This window comes from Oenanthe melanoleuca, chromosome 14 (genome assembly GCF_029582105.1).
Source record: "Oenanthe melanoleuca isolate GR-GAL-2019-014 chromosome 14, OMel1.0, whole genome shotgun sequence".
In the NCBI taxonomy this organism is placed as follows: domain Eukaryota; kingdom Metazoa; phylum Chordata; class Aves; order Passeriformes; family Muscicapidae; genus Oenanthe; species Oenanthe melanoleuca.
Window position 1 is genome coordinate 6,944,993 of NC_079348.1, and position 20,682 is coordinate 6,965,674.

The 20,682-nt window shown below is 64.0% G+C and overlaps 2 protein-coding genes across 4 annotated transcripts in view; one reads left to right on the forward strand and one right to left on the reverse strand.

The window, feature by feature from the left end:
• RAI1 (retinoic acid induced 1) overlaps positions 1–9,173 on the forward strand; it is a 73,943-nt gene extending 64,770 nt beyond the window's left edge. For all 3 annotated transcript variants that reach the window (XM_056503061.1, XM_056503062.1, XM_056503060.1), the window contains 4 exons: positions 17–5,627; positions 6,723–6,816; positions 7,106–7,155; positions 7,526–9,173. In XM_056503061.1, coding sequence (XP_056359036.1) covers positions 33–5,627; positions 6,723–6,816; positions 7,106–7,155; positions 7,526–7,540 — 5,754 coding nt within the window. In that variant the 5' untranslated portion in view covers positions 17–32 and the 3' untranslated portion in view covers positions 7,541–9,173. The remainder of the gene's footprint in view (positions 1–16; positions 5,628–6,722; positions 6,817–7,105; positions 7,156–7,525) is intronic.
• Positions 9,174–9,487: 314 nt separating this feature from the next.
• SREBF1 (sterol regulatory element binding transcription factor 1) lies at positions 9,488–19,977 on the reverse strand. The gene is made up of 19 exons (XM_056503063.1): positions 19,564–19,977; positions 16,034–16,429; positions 15,720–15,889; positions 15,509–15,649; positions 15,213–15,431; positions 15,012–15,126; positions 14,722–14,933; positions 14,079–14,283; positions 13,378–13,562; positions 13,035–13,296; positions 12,773–12,939; positions 12,521–12,689; positions 12,282–12,390; positions 12,100–12,209; positions 11,875–12,007; positions 11,541–11,703; positions 11,118–11,303; positions 10,929–11,040; positions 9,488–10,484 (listed from the first exon to the last, which is right to left on the reverse strand). Exons 1-19 carry the CDS (start codon positions 19,667–19,669, stop codon positions 10,261–10,263), a joined length of 3,384 nt encoding a protein of 1,127 aa, XP_056359038.1. The 5' UTR covers positions 19,670–19,977; the 3' UTR covers positions 9,488–10,260.
• Positions 19,978–20,682: the final 705 nt, after the last annotated feature.

Here is a 20,682-nt window from a genome sequence, read left to right on the forward strand (position 1 = left end):
CTCTCTCTCTTCGCAGATAACGAGCCCGCGCCATGCAGTCCTTTCGAGAAAGGTGTGGTTTCCATGGCAACCAGCAGAGCTACCAGCCGACTTCACAAGATACATCACGCCTGGAGAATTACAGGCATCAAAGTCAGGCAGGGCCGAACTGCGAGCGGCAGAGGCTGGTGGCGAAGGAGTACTACAGTCAGCAGCAGCTGCCGTACGCAGGCTATGAGAACAGCGCCGTGGAGAAATACCACCGGGGAAACAAGCAATTAGCAGGGCAGCAGCTGCAGGGCAGGCCGGCCTTTTCCAATTACACCGTGCAGGAGAACAGCCCTTATCCGGCCCGGTATTCCGGGGACGAGAGCCTGCAGGCCTGGGGTGGCCAGCCACAGGCACTGCCCGGCGGTGTGGCCAAGTATGAGGACAACCTGATGAAGAAGACAGTGGCGCTGGCGGGTGGGCGGCCGTACCATGAGCCAGCGGCCACCTCGCTGCCCTTCCGGACTCACTTCCAGCAGCAGCCACAACAGCAGCAGCAGCAGCAGCAACAGCAGCAGCAGCAGCAGCCGCCCGCACTCCCCTACCCCAAGCTGCAGAGGCAGAAACTGCCCAACGATGTCTCCTCACCCATGCCCTTCTCACAGAGCCCTCATTTCGGGCAGCACTCCCAGTCCTTCCCTGCCTCCTCCACCTACTCCTCAGTGCCGGGGGGCAGCCAGCCGGCACACTCCTACAAGAGCTGCACAGCGCCCTCGGGGCAGCCGCCGCTGGAGCGGCCCCTGGGCAGCGCTGCCAGCCTGGCCCCTGGCCCCCGTGTGCCCAACCTGCACGGCTACCAGCCCAACCGCATTGGCTACGAGCAGCCCCCGCAGCCGCCACCGCAGCCCCCGCAGCCACCACCACCGCAGCCCCCACAGCCACCGCAGCCCCCACAGCCCCCGCAGCCCATGCAGGGGCGGCATCACGCCTCAGAGACCCTCCACTACCAAAACCTGGCCAAGTACCAACATTACAACCAGCCAGGCCAGACCTACTGCCAGGGTGACGCGCCGCCCGTCCGGACACCGGAGCAGTACTACCAGACCTTCAGCCCCAGCGCCAGCCACTCACCGGCTCGCTCCGTCGGCAGGTCCCCGTCCTACAGCTCCACTCCCTCCCCTCTGATGCCCAACCTGGAGAACTTCCAATACAGCCAGCAGCCGCTGAGTGCCGGTGCCTTCCCGGCGGGCATTGCTGACCACAGCCATTTCATGCCGCTGCTGAACCCTTCTCCCACTGACGGGACGAGCCCCGACACTCAATCTGGGAACTGCAAAAACTTGCAGAAGGAGAAGCTGCCTGAAAACCTGCTGTCAGACCTGAGCCTGCAGAGCCTGACAGCACTCACCTCCCAGGTGGAGAACATCTCCAACACTGTCCAGCAGCTGCTGCTCTCCAAGACGGCTGTGCCCCAGAAAAAGGGCATCAAGACCCCAGCGAGGACCCCCGAGCAGCTCAAGGGGCAGCACTGCAGTCCTGAGAGCAGCACCTACTCTGCAGAGCAGGTGGGGACCCCCCTGTCTGACCCACTGAGCACCCCCCAGTCTGTCCACGCTGAGACACAGGACACTGACTATCTCAGTGGGTCAGAGGACCAGCTAGAGAGGAGTTTCCTGTATTGCAACCAGAACCGCAGCCCTGCCCGTGTCAACAGCAACTCCAAGGCAAAGCCTGAGTCAGTGTCCACCTGCTCTGTGACCTCCCCAGATGACATGTCTACCAAATCAGATGACTCCTTCCAGAGTATCCATGCCACCCTGCCCCTGGAGACCTTCACCAAGTATGTGAGCAATGAACGGGACTGTCCCCGACTGCTCCTCAGCGCCCTGTCCCAGGAGGAGCTGGCTTCTGAGATCATCGTCCTACAGGATGCCATCAACGAGAAGGCAGACAAAGCCTGGGCCAACTTGCCCATGCTGGGCAAGGAGACCACCAAGTCCTCCTTCCAGCTGGAGAACCACCGGCCCAGCCTGGACTCCATGGTGAAGGGTGCCTGGCCCAGCCAGGGTGACTCCAGCACGCTCACTGAGCCCCTCAAGCTGGACAAAGCTTCAGGGGCCAGCACAGGGAAGGACTTTAGTGAGGAGGTGTATGAGGGTCCCCAGGTGGAGTTTGCAGCCACAGAAAGCAAGGATGTGCTCAAGGACACTGCTCCACTGGCCTTCAACTCCAAGCCCAGCATCCCCGCAGCGACGTCAAGTGCGGGAGCCACTGGCTACAGCTGCTACTCAAACACCACCGCCAACTCGGTGGCGTCTGAGAATGCCATGGAGCATTTTGAGTGGCCAGAGGAGAGCCTGGGTGAGGCCTGCCTGCGGTGGAAGGATCTCCAAGCCACTGACCTCCCCAAGGGCTTGTTCCCCAGCAAATTGGTGAGCTCCTGCAAGGAGAAAAAAAACGCCTGCAGCTTGGAGCTGTGTGATGGAGAGGAGCCAGCCAAGAGCGAGCCGATCCAGGACTTTGGCCAGCAGGTGATGGAGGAGGAGGAGGAGACATTGACCTACGATGAAGCAACAAAGGCAGACAGCGAGAGGTGGCTGCAGGACACCCGGCACTGCTGCTCAGCTGGGGACTTTAGTGAGATCCCAATCATCTCCTCGCCAGATCTGAAGGAGTCAGACTTGGAGGCAGAGGAGTATTCCTCACTCTGTGAGCTGGCTGGCTCGGAGCAGAAGTCAGTGACGTACGATGCCTCACCACCCAAGCCCTCGGAGATGCCAGCTGTGCTGTCCTCCAGCGAGGTGCCTGTGTCTGCCGAGGAGACCGTCAGCACAGTGGAGAAGGAGAGCTCAGCTTCCACCCCACGCCTCTCTGGCCAGTCTGTCATCCTGCTGGGCCCTGCTGTGGGCACAGAGACCAAGGTGAAGAGCTGGTTCAAATCCTCCCTGCCCCACATCCAGCCTGAAGAGGAGAATGGCGGAGGGGAGACGTCTCACCTGGAGGCAGCCGATGCTGAATCTGCCTCAACGGTCATGGTGAAGCAGCAACTGATGCCTGAAAATGTGCTGGGGAAGATGGAGCCTGTCTCACGGGGCAAGAGCCTCCGCAACAAGAGGGTCCACTGCCGGCTGCCGGAGGGGGATGGCCCCGGCAGCACCGTGCTGAGTCCATTCAATGAGCTGCCAGCAGCCAGCAGTGTGGCCGGTGCCTCCCTAGGGCCAGACGGACAGACGGAGGTACCGAGCAAGAGCACCCAGAGCCAAACACCCCGGTTTCCAGCCGAAGGTCTGCCAGCACGCATGTGCACCCGCTCCTTCACCGCCCTGGCCGAGCCCCGCGCCCCTGCCCCGCTGGAGGGACTGAAGGCACCCGCGCACCAGGAGAAGCTGGGGAAGAAGCCCGGCTGTGGCGTGAAGCAGCGAGTGGCTTTCAAAACCAGGAAGCGTAACAGCCGGCCGGCCCCCAGAGTGGTCCAAAATGCCAGCGATGCCACCCTCCTGGTGCCCAGCTTGGTGGCAGCGGAGGAGGTGGCAGGGCCGACACCGCTGGAGGTGGATGCGGTGGAATCCGGGGAGAGGGATCAGCGGTCAATGATCCTGCGTTCCCGGACAAAGACACAGGAGGTGTTCTACACCAAGCGGCAGAGGGGCAAGCGGGCAGCTGATGTCCGGCTGAAGAACTGCAAGGCGCCCAAAAAGCTCATATCCAACAACCACCTCCCACCTGCCTTCAAGCTGTCAGCACCAGGCAGCCCCCACAAGGAGGGCAAGGTGGGTGCCAGGATGAAGCTGCCCAAAGCAGGGCCGGGCGTTGGGGGCAAGATGTCAGAGCGGCCACTGCACTCACTGAAGAGAAAGTCCACCTTCATCTCCCCCATTCCCACCAAGAAGAGGAACCTGGTCCTGCGGAGCAACAGCGGTGGTGTGAAGGAGGAGAAGCCAGAGGGTCCCCCCAGCCTCTTCAAGAAGATGCCGGTGGCCAAGAAGGTGAAATCCAAGCTGCCCCCCAAGAACTCTGGCGAAGCCATCCTGAAGCCCCCCCTGCCAAAGGAGGCCCCTGATGTCTGCATCAAGATCACCTCCCGGGCGGCCTTCCAGGAGGCCACCAAGACCAAAGTGCTGCCTCCCCGCAAGGGCCGTGGCCTCAAGCTGGAGGCCATCGTCCAGAAGATCACCTCACCCAACCTGAAGAAGTTCACCTGCAAACCAGCGGCGACAGCGGTGGCAGCCACAGTAGCTGCCTATGGCTCCTCCCTGAGCCCGGCTGGGGCAGAGCGGGAGCGGGTGGTGAAGCACGGTGGCGTGGCTGTGGCTGTGGGCGATGCGCGGCTGCCCAAGCTGGCCGCAGCACAGAAGCTGCCCACGATCCCGGTGGCTGAGCCGCTGTGCCGGAACCCCAATGGCCGAGCACCAAAGGGGAAGCCGGGTGGTGGGAAGAAGCTGCCTCATGAGGGCTGCCAGGGCGAGGCTTGTGGGTCAACGCCTGGGACCCAGTCCAGCCCAAACATGGTGGCGAAGAACCTGGGGCTCCTGCCCAAGAAGAGAAACCGCAAGGGCAAAGCAGCAGCGCTGGGCATGGCCAAGGCACCCCTAAGCCCTGCACTGCCACCACCACTACCCCGGGAGCGTGTAGCCGGCCCGGGTGGTGCGGAGGAGGCGCCTCGGGAGAAGAAACCAAAGACTGAGGAGAAGGAGGCGGGGAGCAGCGATGGCGCCCCTGAGGGACGCTCCGCCGCCGGATCGGCGCGGGGGCCGAAGGCGCGGGCCAACCACTCCAACTACAACGGCTACTCCAAAAGGCAGCGGAAGCGGCTGGGCCACGGCAAGGCCAAGGCGGTGCCGGCGCGGTGCAAGAGCCGCGGGAAGCGGCGGCGGCAGCCCCAACAGGCCCCGCTGCTGCACCCCGCCGAGCCCGAGATCCGCCTCAAGTACATCTCCTGCAAGCGGCTGCGGGCGGACAGCCGCGCCCCGCCCTTCGCCCCCTACGTCCGCGTGGAGCGGCGCGGAGAGTTCAGCACCACCTGCACCGTCGTCAACACACCCGGCGACGAGGCGCGGCTGCAGCGGGGACCGGCCGGGCCGGCTCCGCGGCCGCGGGCGGCCCTGCCCGCCTCCTCCACCATGCACTTGGGGCCGGTGGTGTCGAAGGCGCTGAGCGCCGCGTGCCTGGTCTGCTGCCTCTGCCGCAACCCCGCCAACTACAAGGACCTGGGGGACCTCTGCGGGCCCTACTACCCCGAGGACTGCCTGCCCAAGAAGAAATCGCGGCTGAAGGAGAAGGCGCGGGCGGAGGGGCCGGGCGAGGACTCCACCGCGCCCGAGCGGGCGGCCCGCGGGGCTGAGGGCGGCTGCGGGAAGGCGGCGCGGCCTGAGGCGGCCGCCGAGGCGGCCAAGCAGAGCGCGCTGCGCTCCAGCCCGCGGGGCATGTTCCGTCGGCTGCAGAGCTGCTACTGCTGTGACGAGAGGACAGAGGGCGAGGAGGCGGCCGAAAAGCCCCGGCGGCACGAATGTCACAAGGCCGAGTCCCCGCCGCAGGAGCCGGCGGGCGACACGCAGGAGCACTGGCTGCACGAGGCCTGTGCCGTATGGACCGCTGGGGTTTTCCTGGTGGCGGGGAAGCTCTATGGGCTGCAGGAGGCTGTCAAGGCGGCTGCCGACCTGGTAAGAGCTCGGCCGCACGCCCGAGGCGGCATCTTCCGCTGGCCTCCTTCAGCCAACGTCATTCCCGTGTCTGCGCCTCCGGTCGGGATGGAAATTAATAGTTCTGCCCTGGGAGAGCAGGGTGAGATGCTCAGCACCATGAGCCCCGCCGGTCCCTGCGAGATCTGTGCTGCTGCGTCTCTAATAGCACGTGAACTCTCCCTTTTAGGCACAGAAATAACCTATGGTGTTATGTTTTAGGAAGGTGACTGGACCCCCATGGGATTGTCACATCCTCTATGTTGCAAGGGGTGGCTCAGATCAGGACAGGTGCCACAGGGTGGGAGATGAAAATGGGCACAACAACACAGCCTGATGCTACCGTGGTGGGCAGCAGAGAAAGGGGAGCTGGACACAGGGGGTGAGAAGTTGTGGCTAGCCCATTCCTGGAAGTGTTCAAGGCTAGATGAGGCTTGAAGCAACCTAGTCTAGTGGAAAGTATTCCTGCCTGTGGGAGGAGGCTGGAATGAGATGAGTTATTTTCAGGTCCCTTCCACACCATTCTGGGATTCTCTGACAAGGATTTTTAGTGCTGGGGAGAGGAAGGGGACAGACTCCCATCAGAGGCTGTGCAGAGGGTTTCCAGCAAGTCCCCCAGTGCCAGGTTTGGGGGCTGGCTGTATTCCCAAGTGTGTGTGCACATTTCATGGCTGTGTGGAGGCTGCTGCCCTCACCACAGAGCTAGGTGCTCCCATCCCTGCAGTACCCACTGGGGACAGGGCAGGCTGGGCACAACCCAACCAGGTCATGTCCCTTCACCTCCTGCCCCATGGAGTATGGCTGTGGGCTTGGTGTCATCCAGGGCAGTGGTATGGCAGGTAGAAACCTCATGTGTGGCTGCAGACAGCTGAGTGACAGGCGTGGTGTGGTTCACAGTGCGCTGGCACGGGAGGAAGGATGTTGCCTGGGAGAGGCAAGGAAAGGATCTGGGACATCCACATTGCCCTCACTGCTGGGGCCGTCGTGGTTCTCTTCTTCTATGCTGGGCTTTGACAGGGTCTCTCTGTCTCTCCACATCTCTCCTTCCCTGCTCCACATTCCCGTGTGCGTGTACAGAAGTGCTCGAGCTGCCAGCAAGCGGGAGCCACCGTGGGCTGCTGCCAGAAGGGGTGTCCCCACACCTACCACTACGCGTGTGCCATCGACACAGGTGAGCCTGCCCACGGGGATGGGCACGGGGTCCTGGGCACTGTCTGGCCCAGCTGAATCTGGGGCCCGTGGCTCCAGGGTCAAGGGTGGGCTTGTGGCTCGCTGGCTTGCCAGGATGGTGATGCCCACGGTGCTGCCAGCACTGGCAGGTGTCACAAGCTTGTCTGGCCTCAGCTGAGCCCTTCACACAAACACTGTGGCTGGTGGGTGGCCGTGGACCAGGGGACACTGCATTCCCCCCACTCGCAGTGCAGAGTGTCCCCTGATACATCCTTGCCCTCTCCTTGCAGGTTGCTTATTAACTGAGGAGAGCTTCTCTCTGAGATGTCCCAAACATAAGGTAAGCCCAGAGCCCCTGGTGCACTCCCCAGTGCTGTGCAGCTCTCTGTCTGCCTTCAACCCCAAATTCCTGGGGACACCCATCCTGGATGCTCAGCTCTGTGTGGGCATCACACTTCTGGGGGTATCGGGTGGGCCAGCGAGTGGGTGCTGCTGGGTCCGGGACACCCCAGCCGGGTCTCAGGGGTCTTATCCCCTTCCCCGAGCACAAACGAGATGGTGAATGATGGTTGAGCCCCTTCTCAAAGCACTGCGTCCCGGGTGGATGCCCGGGTTATTGGTGGGGGTGGGGGGGGGGTCGATGAAGAGAACCCAGGGCCACCCCTCGCCTCCGGGGAATCCCCGGGCTGACAGCTCCGTTCTCCCCGCAGAGGCAGCCGGTGTAGCGCCCGCGGGCACCCGCCCCGCCGCCAGCGAGGGACCGGCAGAGGAGAAAGCGCCTGGAGCAGAGCGGGGCCGGGCGGGGAACCCCGAGCCCGCTCCGGGCGGGCGGAGCCAGCGCCGGGTTTTCCCTCCCGTCGGGTCCCGGTAAAACCCGGTCTGGATAAGCGGGGGACGGATCGGGATGCCCCACCCGCGATGGCTGCACAGGGGGGCGGGGGGTGTCCGTGTACAAGGGGGGGTCCCGGCGATGTTGTCTTACTGTGGGGCCGCCGGACCCTCCGTGGGTCCCGGCTCTCAATATCACACTGATCTGATCTGAGATGTTGCCTTCAGCAAACCTCATGGTGTCTGTATATAGTTCAGCGAAGAAGAGGATAAAAAAAGAACAAAAAAAGACCAAAAAAAAGGAGAAAAATTAGAAAAAAAAAAAAAAAAAAGGCAAACAACGGCCTGCTGTTTGAAACACCACTCTGCTTTTTCCGTTTTGTTTGTCCATCTCCTGTTTGTCCCCATCACACCAGGGTCCCGGGGGGCTAAGGGTGCTTGGCCAGGCTGGTGGGCACCCACCGGGCTGCCCCAGCCCCGCTCCCAAACCCCAGACCCTGACTCATTGCACCCCCACCCTCCCATCCATGCGGCGCTGGCACTGCTGGGCTGGGGACACCTGGTCCTGCTGCCCAAGACCCCCCAAAACCCACCCTCCTGCCTGTGCTTGGCCTCACCAGCACCCCTTCTGTGGCTCTTCTTGTGGGGGCTTTGCTCCCTGTGCTTGTGCTGAACCCCACAGCTCTGTGTGCTGGAGGAGGAGGAAGCATTTGCTTCTTCCCCTTCACATGGGCCTGGCTCACCCTTCACTGCCCTGGGTTTGCTCAGCTCCCTTGGCTTTTGCTTCCTGGCCACCTCAGTGGAGCTAGGGGACTGCCCAACACTTTGGTGACCCCTGTTCCTTGTCCCCAGGCTCCACAGCCCATCTGTGTCACCCACACCCTGACACAGGTAGCTACCAGCCCAGGGTAAACAACCCCAAATCTCATCCTAAAAGCAGCCACTGGCTGCCCCCCACCTCTGCAGCATCCTGCAAAGGGGGGCACAATGCTGGTCCCATCCACGTCCCCTGCAGAGCCAGCACCCCATGTCCCCACCACCTCTTGTGTCCCCTCCATCCCACCCACCCCAAGGTTTGCTGGCCACACAATGTCTGTTGTTTCAGCAGCTGCCTTGGACACAGGAGTGAAAAACAAAAAGAGGAGGTGAGAAAAAAAATGAAAAGGGAGGAAATAATAATAAAAAAATAATTAATTTAAAGAAGAAAAAAAATATCCCTGTGTCCTTGGCAGTGTTGCCTGAAAACTGGCTATTTTTAGTGACATCTTGTACATATGACTGTAAAATGGTAAACCGTGTGTATTATATATTGCCTCATTATATAGTGTATATATATGTATACATATACATATATATAATATATATGAAGACTGTAAATGTTAAGACTAGTGTTCTTATTAGTATATTGCTTCACACTGAAGATTGTGTGTAACAAGCTGTTTCTAAAAGATGTTTATTTTCCTTAAGAGTAAAAAAACAGGTCATTGCATTCAGAGCGTCAATAAAGATACAACGATTGTTTTGGAAGTACGTGGCGCCCTGCTCGTGGCCTCTCTCCTTGGGGGGCTCTCTTTATCCTGGGGTCCCCCCCGGGCTGTGACAGCCCCTGGCTGGTCCTTTGTCCCCAAGGGTCTTACTGGAGGGGATGGGGCACAGGGACAGGGGGACAGCAGGGTAAAGAGGGGGTGTTTTTATTTGGGGTCCCTCAGCACCCAGTGTCCCCATCCCTGCCACCCTTGTCCCCCCTCCCATGCAGCCCTGAGGGGACAAGGAATCCACAGCTGTGGGGGCCCCTTGCCCCCAAGTTTTGGTGTCAGTTCCCCCTCCAATCCAGCACACACCAGTATAAATAATCCGCTTTAATTGTCTGTACAAAACTCTCCAACTATGAAAATACCGTTTAAAAAGGGAAAAGGGAAGTGGGGGGAAGCAAGAGGAGGGGGTCTATGTACAAGAGGAGGTGAAGCAAGGACACAGGGGCCCCCACCAGCCCCCCAGGAGCCCTGTGCCACCCTGCCATCCCTTCTCCCAAAGCCTGTCCATGCTCCGGGGTGGTGGCAGCTCTGAATGGGGGGATCAGTGCTGGGGAGAAGGGAATAAGGTGGGAGTCCCCCATGCTTGGGGAGGGAACACTTCCCCGCTGCCATGGTGCCCCACCCCAAAAAGCAAACCCCAAACCCAAGGGGTCCTGCAGCAGTGGGACCCACGGGGGGCCGGGCAGAGACCCCAGGAGAGGCCACAGCGTGGGCAATGAGGGGTACAGGTGACACCGGGGGGGATGCAGGTGGCACTGGGGGGGTCCGGGTGGCACCGGGGGTCGCTGCCGCGCGTGCCGGTGCCCTGCAATACTGCGACAGTGTCACTAGAGGTCCCCACGCCCCACGCGGGCTGGGGACACGGGCACGGCCGGGGGCTGGGGAGGGGGAGCCCACCCAGGGTACCCCAAATGTGGCTGCGACCTCCACCCCGCACCCACCCAGGCACCACCGACCCCTCCCCACCCACCCCTTCACCTCCAAAACCGCTCCCTAACATCACCCTGCTGCGGGGAAACTGAGGCACGCCCCACAACCCGCACCCACGGGGGGTGGCAGGGGGCTGGTGGCCCCTTCCCCACCTATCCCGACGTGACGGTGGTGCCGCTGCCCAGCTTGATGATCATCTGCTGGCAGTCGTGCAGCGTCCGGCGGTCGCCCAGCTTGTCCAGCGTGCGGGCAGCCTCGGCCAGCATCCCCACGCGCTGGCCCGGGCCCGCCAGGAAGCTGGGGGGGAGGTAGCAGCAGGCCAGCAGCAGCGCCTCGGCGTGCTCCCGTGGGCTGGGGTGGCTTTCAGGCTCGCCAGCTGCAGGGGACAGAGCCAAGCTCAGCACTGAGGGCGCCCCACTGAATAAATCTTGGGGGGATCAGCACAGGGATGGGGTTATTCGCCCAGCCTGGAGCTGGTGCCACCATCAGTGGAGGGGCTGGGAGCTCATGTGTCCCAGCTCTTGGGGTGCCCCACCTGATGACCCACCATCTCTGATGTTCCAGGTGGGAAACGGGTCTCCCACCCTGTATCTCACCCCATATCCCAACATCCAAGACTTGTGGTGTAGATCACCCCATTTCCCATCCTCCAAGGTGGTGCCAAAGTATCCCACCCCACATCCCACCACCCAACGTGCTGGGGCACCGTGGGTGCAATGTGTCCCACCCCTGTCCCACCACATATCCCACCACCCAAGGCTGCTGGGGTGCTGCAGGTGAGGATTGAGGTGCCCCACCCCATCTCCCACCCCGTGCCCACCTGTTTTGCTGCCCTGCACCCCTCTCCTCCGCAGGCTGCGGTCCAGCAGCTGGTGGGTGCGCGTGGGGCTGGCCCGGGCCATCAGCCTGGCGGTGGCTTCATGCAGGAACACCTGGATTGGGAGGCACAGTGAGCACAGCCAGGTGCAGGGCACCTGGGCAGGCAGCAGGTGCCAGGAGGGGGGCTCACCCGGCGCATGGCGGGGCGCAGGGTCTGCGCCAGGCGCCGCAGGCTGCTCAGGTCCTGCTGGAAGCCGCGGAGCTCCAGGGCGGACGCCTGGTAGAGGCAGCTGCGCTGCTGGCTGGCCCCCATCTGCTGCTGCCACAGGTTGGTGCGGGTGACCAGGAGCAGGTCACAGAGCAGGAGCTGCACCGCCTGCAGGGACAAGGGCGTCGGGGTGAGCGGGGGTGGGACAGACGGACGGGGCGCGACGAGGTCGCTGCGGGCAGGCGCTGCTGCGCGGGACCCCCGCCGGGCTGCATGGCAGGGGCATTGCACTCCCAGTCTGACACATGCAATGCAACTACAATGCACCCCCGCGAGGGTCGGGGGCACCTCCCGCCGGGGCTGGGGGGGCTCACGGCCACCTCGTCCCTCCCCAGCCCGGCTCACCTTGTCGATGGTGCCCTTGGGGGGGCTGCCCAGCTCCAGGCTCTCCCGCAGGCAGCTGCTGGCCTTCTCACAGTGGCTCAGGGTGGCCTGGCTCCCATCCTGTTTGCTCAGCAAGGCACGGACAGCTCGGAAAGAGTGCAGGGCAGCACGGGGAAGGGGCTTCCTGCAAGGTGGAGGGGACATGGTCACTTCAGACCCATGATTGTGCATGGCTGTGCCCTTCCTCAACACACACCAGGTGCTCCAAGTGTGTTCAGAGAGGCTGTGCCAGTCCAAGTTGGAGGGGGACATGCAATGAGGTGCCACCCCTGTCCCTGATGTCCCCAGCACTCACTCAGAGCTCTGCAGTGCCCGAGGCATGGTCTCCACCAGCGGGTAGAGGCGCTCAGCCCCTTCCTCATCCCCCTGCAGCCAGTGGATAACGATGCCAATGAAGGATGCCCACCACTTGGACACAGGGTCAGTGCCTGCGGGGGGGGAGGGACACAGGAGCAGGGTGTTTACACTTCTATGGCCCCCCCACATGAAGTGACCCCCATGGGAGACACACCAGCCTCACCTGTGACAGCTGCCAAGCCAGAGGTGATGGAGGGCACGGGGCCAGGTGTGCCACTGACATCTGAGCAGCCATTGAGCAGCTGGAGGTACTCGAGGGCATCAGAGAACCTCCTGTGGAAAGGGGCTGTGAGGGGACTGGCCCCATGCCAGGCATGGGGAGAAGGTGCCCACCCCAGTACTCACCCCTCTCCCTGGGCAGCGGGACGGCCGGGCTCAGGCATGGCCACGCAGCACAGCGCCTTCTCCAGGAGGTGCTCACGGAAGAGCTGGGTCACCTGTGCCAGCGGGTCCACTGGGACACAGAGATGGGGTCAGCAGGTACAGCACACCCAAAACGGGGGGAGAAGGGTTTGGGGGCTTGAGGTCAGCAGATACACCACACCCCAAAACGGGGGGTGAGGGGTTTGGGAGCTTGAGGTCACCTGGGTTGCCGGCAGAGCTGTAGATGGTTTCCCTGGGGACACCCTTGACTGCCCAGTCCCCATCAACAAAGAAGCGGTGTCCCAAGGGGTGACAGAGCCACTGCATGGCAGGGGGCACAGCCCCACCGTGGGACAGGGCCACACGCCGGGCGCTGCAGAGGAAGGGGCGCTGCGGGGAGAGCAGGGAGTCAGGAAGGACCTGAGAGCCCAGCCCCAGGGGACACAGGGGACACCCCAGTGGCCCACACTCACCGCCAGGAAGTGGAAGCAGCGGTGCAGGCTGGCCTTGATCCGCAGGGCAGCCGCCACGTAGATCTCAGCCAGCGCTGCCACGGAGATGGCATCACCGGCGCACTCAGCCAGGTTGACAGCGCTCAGCGCCAGGTTGATGGCCAGCAGATGTCCCCCAGCCTGCTTCCCTGTAGGAATGGGACAGCAGGCTCAGGCACGGGTTTGTGGGGACATGCAGGGCACAGGGGTCCTGTCCCTCAGCCCCCACGGTGCGGGGCCGTACCGGCGAGGTGGAGCTGGTGCAGGCGGTGATAAGCCATGGCAGCGTCGCGGGCGCTCTGGCGGACGTGGGCGGGGGGCGGGGGGTCCGGGCGCAGCCCCCCGGCGCGGGCAGCCAGCCAGCGACCCACCCAGAGGCGCTGGAGCAGGTGGCGCAGCAGCGTCCAGAGCAGGCTGCAGGCCAGGTCCCCGTGGGACGCGGGCAGCGGCCGCCCCAGAGCCCCCAGCGCCGTCCGCAGGTGCTGGGCTCCCTGCGCGAAGTCTCCCTGTGCCCGGAGAGACGGGTCAGTGTGGGCAGGGCAAGGGGACAGGGATGAGGGCAGGGGACGTTGGTAAGTGGGACTTACCCTGTCGAGGTCGAGGTCGGCCTGCCGCCGGTGCCGCCAAAAGAGGATGGAGGGCTCGGAGTGGGGGCGAGTGACGGGCTCCCCGCAGACAAAGAGTCGCACCACCGCGCCCAGCACCAGCGCCACGTTCAGTGCCCAGAAGGCCAGTGTGGGCCACAGCCACTGTGTCCACCCCCATGGGTCCTCTGTGCAGGGATGGGGTCAGCAGTGCCCCAGCAGTGCTGCCCTGTGCCCACTCCATCCAGAGGCCTTCACCCCATGTCCACCAAAGAGCCTCCACCCAATCGTGTCCACCCCAACAGATTCCACCCCAATGGTCTCTGCTTCACACACACCCCAGGATGTCCATTCTGGTGGCCTTCCCCCTGTGCCTATCCCAGCAGCATCCACACAATGGCCTCTGCCCCATGTCCACCGCAACTGTCTCCTATCTCAGACTTACTCCAAGACCCCCCTCCTGATGGCCTTCACCCCATGCCTACCATGGGCACCTCCACTGTGATGGTCATCACTCTGACACCCCCATCCCAACAGCCTGCCTCACAGCAACCCCAACAGCCTTGAGCCAGGGAGCCCCTGCCATACACCCACCCCAAAATCCTGCACCTTGATGGTCTTCACTTCAACACCCACCCTGACAGCCTCCATCCCACACCCATCCCAACAATCTCCATCCCAATGTCCCCCACCCCAGAGCTTACCCAAAGTGCCAGACTCAGCCATGATGCTCCTGCCGGTGCCAGTGGTGTCCTGGCTCTCCAGAGGGGCTGGGGAGCCAGAACCCCGCAGGAGGGAGGCCAGGGGGTTGAAAGAGAGGCAGAGGAAGACAAAGGTGCAGAGAGCCATGCGGGAGCGGTCCAGCATTCCCTGGCTGCTGGGCGAGGGTGGCGGGTGCTCCTGCTTCACCTGCATGGGCAGAGCTGCTGTGAGCCTGGGACACGGGCATGGACGTGGGTTGGTGGGCACAGACATGGGATATAGGGCATGAGATATAGGGCACAGCATCCAGAGCATGGGGTACACGGCAGGGAATATAGGGTGTGGTGATGGGGGACGAGTATGGGATATAGGGCATGGGGTACAGGGCATGGTGATAAGGCACAGGCTGGAATACAGGGGCATGGATTTCAGCATATAGGCATGGAGCACAGAACACATTTTAGGGTAGAACAAAACTGCCTCCACACCCAGCCTCAGATCATATAATGATCAGCCTCAGAGAACAAGACCACGGCTCTCAGCTCTTTTCCCATCTGATACACTTTGCCATTGGCACCTCCTACATGAAGCAGCAGATCCCTGGCCCCTCTCAGGGCAGGGAGATGCTCCCCAGCCCTCCCTCACCTTGCCAGGGGCACAGAGGGGGCTGTCAGGCTCTGAGTCGCTGCTGCTGTTGCTGCTGCCACCGCTGAGCGAGAGTGGGCTGCTGTGGGATGGTGAGCCCACGTCGGAGGGCGGTGGTGTCAGCATCTCCATCACCTCCGCCTTCACCACCTCCATGGGGGCCTCTGCCTTGGCCCCCCGGCTGCAGTGGGTCCCCAGGTCCTTTGCAGGCTCTGCAGGAGGCAGGTAAGCTGATGGCTGCTGGGGGCACAAGCTGAGCCCCCCACCCCAAGAGCTGCCCTTCCACTCACGGTTCTTCTGCATGGCCATCTTCAGGGCAAGGTTCTCCTGCTTCAGCTTCTGGTTGCTCTGCTGCAGGAAGCGGATGTACTCGATAGCCTTCCTCAGGATCGCCGACTTGTTGAGCTGACATCGGGCAGGGACGGTTCAGCCCAAATTCCGGAAAAATTCCCCCCACTGCCCAGCCCTGCCCCACCGCCCCCTGCTCCCACCTTGGCCTCGGTGCCCACCACCAGGTCCTTGAGCTCCACGATCTTGTCGTTGATGGAGGAGCGGTAGCGCTTCTCGATGGCGTTGTGGGCCGTGCGCTTCTCGCCGCGGCTCTGCACCAGCGCCGGCTTCCCGCTGGGCGCCAGCCGGTTGATGGGCAGCTTCTCTGCGTCCACCACCAGCGGCACCGTGGCCAGGATGGTCCCTCCGCTCACCAGGGCCTGCAGGGGGGCAGGGAGGGGTCAGTGACGGTGCAGAAGCCTCTCCCCACCCGGCAGCGCCCAGCGGTGGCACCTACCGGCACCTGGAGCGGGGCGGCCGAGCCGCTGGCACTGGTGGCCAGGGAGGCGATGGTGGAAGTCTTGGCGCTGCTGGCGTCTGTCTTGACGGCCGTCAGCAGCAGGGAGTCAGCCTTGATGAAATGGGGCTGCAGGAGAACCTGAGGGGCAGTGGGGGTCAGTGGGGCTGTGGGGATCATCAGGATCCTCCAGCCCTGGCCCTGGGCTTACCGGCACCGGCTGGATCTGTGGTGACACAGACTGGGTGGTGGGGGTGGCAGGAGCCAGGAGCTGCTGGGGGGCAACACTCTGCACGGGGCCAGGCAGCGTCACCGGCTGGCTGGGTTGTGGGGCAGGCAAAGGGCTGGGCAGGGTCTGCCCCGTACTGCCAGGCTGCACAGCTGGGCATGGAGCAGAGGACAGTGTTAAGAGAGCCCCTGGCACCAGCCCACCCCACACAACCCCATCCTGCAAGGACACATCCCCCCTCCAGCCAGACCATTACCCTGGGAGCCCAAATCCCCCCTGCACCTCCAAATCCTCACCAGAGAAGCTGTGCTGGTTCTGGTAGCCCACCAAGGGCTGGGGGCTGAAGGGGCTGGGGGACGCAGGGACGAAGCTGGGGGCCAGCATGACGCCGGGCTGGGGCTGGGGCTGGGGCTGGCTGCTGGGCACCACGGACGGCTCCTCCTTGACTCCCAGGGGTGGGGCTGGCAGGAGCGGGGCCGGGGGCGGCGGGGTGAAGGTGGCCATCCCGGGGGGCCCCCCGTAGGCGCTGCCGGTGGGGACGGCGGGGGGAGGCTTGCTGGGACCCAGGAAGGTGTTGAGGGTGCCCGGCGAGGAGGGGAGCCCCGGGGGCACGGCGCTGTCCGGGGCACTGAATGGTGAGTCGAACAACCCCGAGAAGTCACTGTCCGGCGTGTTGATCAGCTGCAGCATGTCTGTAAAAAACACACGCCCCGTGCCGTCAGCCACTGTGCCGCGCCTCCCAACGTGCGCCCGGCCCCGTGCTGCCCTGCCCACAGTGCAGCATTTAGGGGGCAGATCCCCATAACCCGGAGGCAAAATTCCCTGAGAGCCCGTGAACCTGCTGTGCCCTGTTCCACTCAGCCTCCCACCCATCCTGACGTTGGGGAAACTGAGGCACGACGCTCAAAACGAGACCTGGCTACAGCAGTGTTATTCAGCCTGGTCTGGGAGTGGCAGGGCACATCTCAGCGTGTCTCCGATATTGAGGGGGGCTTGTGCCAGCTCATTCATTCATTTATTCTGTACTGGGAATCCCGACAATCCCCAAACCAGCCCCTGTACCAAGGGGAGGGGGTGCTCAGATTGGGACAGCGGGGTGGCACCCCCGGGGTGTGCCAGACCCCAGTGCCAGGTGTGCTCAGGAGGGCAGCTGGGCAAGCACAGGGCTAAAACAGCCTGAGCGGGGTTCTGTCCCACTCGATGGGACCTGGGCGCCCTGGGGTGCCCCCACAGACACATCGGGGTCTCTGCGATGCCTCCACTGAGGTGTCCTGGGATGCTCCCACCACGCAGGGATGCTCCCATCCCGGTATCCCCCCGGCACAACCCCCAGGATACCCCACACTCCGGTACCCCGCATCTGCACGCACAGACCCCCGGGGCACCCCCTAAAGCACCCACCCCCGGGATGTCCCCACCGAGCCACACAGCCCCCGGACACCGCCCTCCGCTCGGGGGGCAGCACTCCGGCGATGACCCGGCAGACGAGGAGGAGGAGGCTGGCGAGGCGGGGGTACCTTCAAAGGTGCACTCCATACCGGTGGGAGCGGGGGGGTCCCCAGGAGGAGGCTGCAGCCCCCGCTCAGCCCCGTGGCCGGCAGCGAAGAAGCCCCGGGATATTTTAAAGCCATGTTCTCGCCTCCTCCCCGGCGCCCTCCCCGCGCTGCCCGCGCCAAGGCTGGAGCGCGGCCGGCGATGGGGTGATGCGACTCCGCCAATCGCCGCCTGCCGCCCCCGGACAGCCCCCGGCGGCCAAGGTGAGCCCGGCACCGGGTTACTCTCGGCCACCCGCCGCCAGCCACCCGCGGTTACTCGGGGTCACACTCCGTTAACCCCTTTGCCCCCCTCCCAGCCCGCTGTGACCCCCCTCATTGCCCAGGAGTAACCCCACAACGATGGGCGTGTGCACACAGCACTGTTACATCCCAAAAAAACACCCAGCCCTCGGCATCCTGCCCTGTGCAGGTGGGTGTCCGTCTGGGGGGCTCCCAGCCCGCCCCTTCCACTCCCCCACTCAAGGCTCCCTCGTGGTGCAAAGTCTAGGTGTGCAAAGAGGGGGTGCTCCCTCCTGTCCCCCCCTGCTTGGAGGTGGACACTGGGCACGGCTGTCCCACCCTCCTGGAACCTTCCAGGTGTTTCTTTCCTGTGGCAGCCACTGCCACCCTGGCCATGGGCACCCACCAGCGCCATCCCCACGCCCACCGTGGGAACCTGTGGGACAGACCCACTCGTCTGTGGGTCCTGGCGGGTCTCAGCAGGCTCAGGGCACCCACATCCCTGGGCACACATCCCACATCACCCTAGGGCTGGTGCAGGGATGAGGGACACGCCGCGGCCAACTGGGGACCGGCGACAAACCCGCTTTGGGGAACTGTGTGGTACAAGGTGGCCCAGCTGGCTGTGATACAAAGGAGCATGGCAAAACCCCACACTGGTAAAACCTCATCCCATACGGCACCACTCAGCCCTGGCACAGCTCCTGCTTCCCTGCCCACGCCAAAACCTCGCCAAGAAAAGCAGGTGGCACCTGGATCTGCTTTGATCCACCCCGACTGCCACTGGGATGAACCTGCAGTCCTGGGATGCCATCTCCACCCCAGATCTCGGAGGAGAGACCACCACGGACCACAGAGTGGGGCAGGTCCTGGAAGGTTCAAGTGCCGTGCCCGCCTCACCGCGTGTTCCACCGGCTGTGCCGGGTGGCGCGCATCCACAGAGCTGGTGGAGCACGTGGCAAGGCGGGTGCGGGGCTTCCCGAGAGCTGGAATCCCCAATTTTTTGAGATCCTCAATTTTTTGGGACCCGCAATTTTTTGCTAAAGCCTTGGAAACACTGAACTCTGCGCACGTGGTGGTGTGGTGGTGGGGAGTGAGTCCCCTTGAGGAAGGTGTCCCTTTGGGAAGTGGGTTCGCTCCGGGAATGGGTCCCTTTGGAGCTTTCCCATCTCAGGGACCCCAGACCGGGGGGGAGGCGGGTGCCAGTCCCGGGGCTGGAGCAGAGCGGCCCCGTCTCTCTGAGCACACGCGGGTTGGACGCGTTGGGAGAACCCAGGAGTCCTGGAGGGAACGACCGAGAGTAACCCCGCCGGTGACGTCATGGAGGGGCGGGGCTACCGGCGACACGATGCTGTGACCGGGAACGGGGGGGGAACGTCGGGGCTGTCCCGGTAGCGGCGCCTCCAGCCCGGGGGTCCCGGTGTCCTGTGTTCCCCCACCTGAGCCCCCCGCTATGGAGCGGCCCCCGGTAACGGAGCCAGCGCGGTTCTGCACCGACCCCGCGCTCCAGCAGCTCGGTGTCCCCCCTCCCCACGCCGGGCCCGGCACAGAGCCCGGCCCGCCGGCCATGCACAGAGTCCCGGTTGTGCACCGATGCCGCTGCCCCGACCAAATCTCGGTACCGAGTTCCCTGACCGTGCACCGAGGCTGGACCCCCCGGCCATGGCCATGCACCGAGCGCGCCCGACCATTCACCGAGCCCCGGTTACACCCCCAGGCCGGTACCGGCCACGCACCGAGACCCGGTTATGCCTCCAGCCCGGTCCTGACATTGCACCAAGCCTGGTTACAGCCCCAACCCGGTCCCGGTTATACCCCAAGCCCCGGTCATGCCCCCAGCCATGTCCCGACCATGCACCGTGCCCAGCCCCCGGCCGTGCACCGAGCCCGCTTTTCCCCCAGCCCGGACCCGGTCCCGGTTATGTACCGAGCCCCAGGGCTGCACCGAGCCCAGAGCCCCGCCGTGCAGCGAGCCCCGCTTACACCCCCAGCCCGGTCCCGCCGTGCCCCGAGCCCCGGCCGTGCCCCGTCCCGTCCCCGCCGGGACGCACCATCGATGTCGCTGAGCAGGGCCGTGTCGATGTCGCTGGCCCCGGAGAGGCCGAGGGACGGTGCCAGCCCCTCCAGGGCCGAGTCGTCGAATGCGAGAGCGCTCATCCCGGCGGCTCCGGTGGCTCCCGTGGCTCTCGGTGGCTCCGGCAGCTCGGGCGGCTCTAGGGGTGGCGGGGCCGCCCGCCCGCCATGGCCGCGCTGGCCCGGGCACAGGCACCACGGGGACGAGCCGCCAAGTTGCTCCCGAGAACCGTGCCCGGAGCTGCCACCGGCGGGAAGGGCGGGGGGAATGGATGGAGGCGGGTCCGCCGCCGCGTCCCGCCCCGCGCCGCCTCCCGCGCCGCCCCGCAGCACCGGGACAACCCGGCGGCACCGAGCGGGGACCCCGCGACAGCGCACAGGGACCCCCGGCACCGGGCAGGGGGCTGGGCAGGGAGAAGCGCAGGCTGCGACCCCTGAGCAGGATAGCGTCCTCTGGGGATGTCACCGACCCCTGGGGATGGCACTGGCCCCAGGGGATGGGCATCAACCCCTGGGGATGTCACCGGCCTCGTGGGATGTTACTGACCCCAGGGGATGGGCACCGAGCCCTGGGAACATACACTGAGCCCTGGAAAGTCATCGATCCCTGTCACTGTCACTGAAGCCTGGGGACGTCATTCACTCCTAGGGACAGTTGGGGACAGGCACCAAACCCCAACGACAGGCACCTAAGGACTGGGCTGGGCTCTAAACACCTGGGCTGGGCATTGAGCCCCCCCAGTCCCCGACAGGGCATGCAGGGAGCAGGTGGGAGGGCCGGCGTGGGCAGGTGGTGGCCGTGGCTGCAGGAGCCTCTGCACTCGTGGAGTCCTCGTGCCAGAGTAAGGCTGGGCCACTGGGGAAATTTGTCACCCCCCTGGTTAGGGACACATCAATGCAGCCCTGTAAGCCTCAGCTGAGCTCATGCACCCTCCTGGGGGCCATCAGTTGTGGGATCCAGGAAAAATGCTGGTGCCTTTGGGATCAGTGCTGTGGCTGCTGCCCAAGCGTGGTAGGTCTCAGTGCCAGGAAAATGCCATCCCATGTGCCCTGCAGAGCTCCATGGTCTGTCCTGCTGCTAGGATTCATTTAGGACA

Bases quoted from the DNA above. Each gene is read 5' to 3' on its own strand.
- SREBF1 (XM_056503063.1), bottom strand. From the start codon at position 19,669: ATGAGCGCTCTCGCATTCGACGACTCGGCCCTGGAGGGGCTGGCACCG. The intron at 12,690-12,772 runs GTGAGTGTGGGC...CTCTCCCCGCAG, and splicing joins GCTGCTTCCACTTCCTGGCG to CGCCCCTTCCTCTGCAGCGC. The intron at 11,304-11,540 runs GTGAGCCGGGCT...TTGTCCCTGCAG, and splicing joins CCAAGGGCACCATCGACAAG to GCGGTGCAGCTCCTGCTCTG.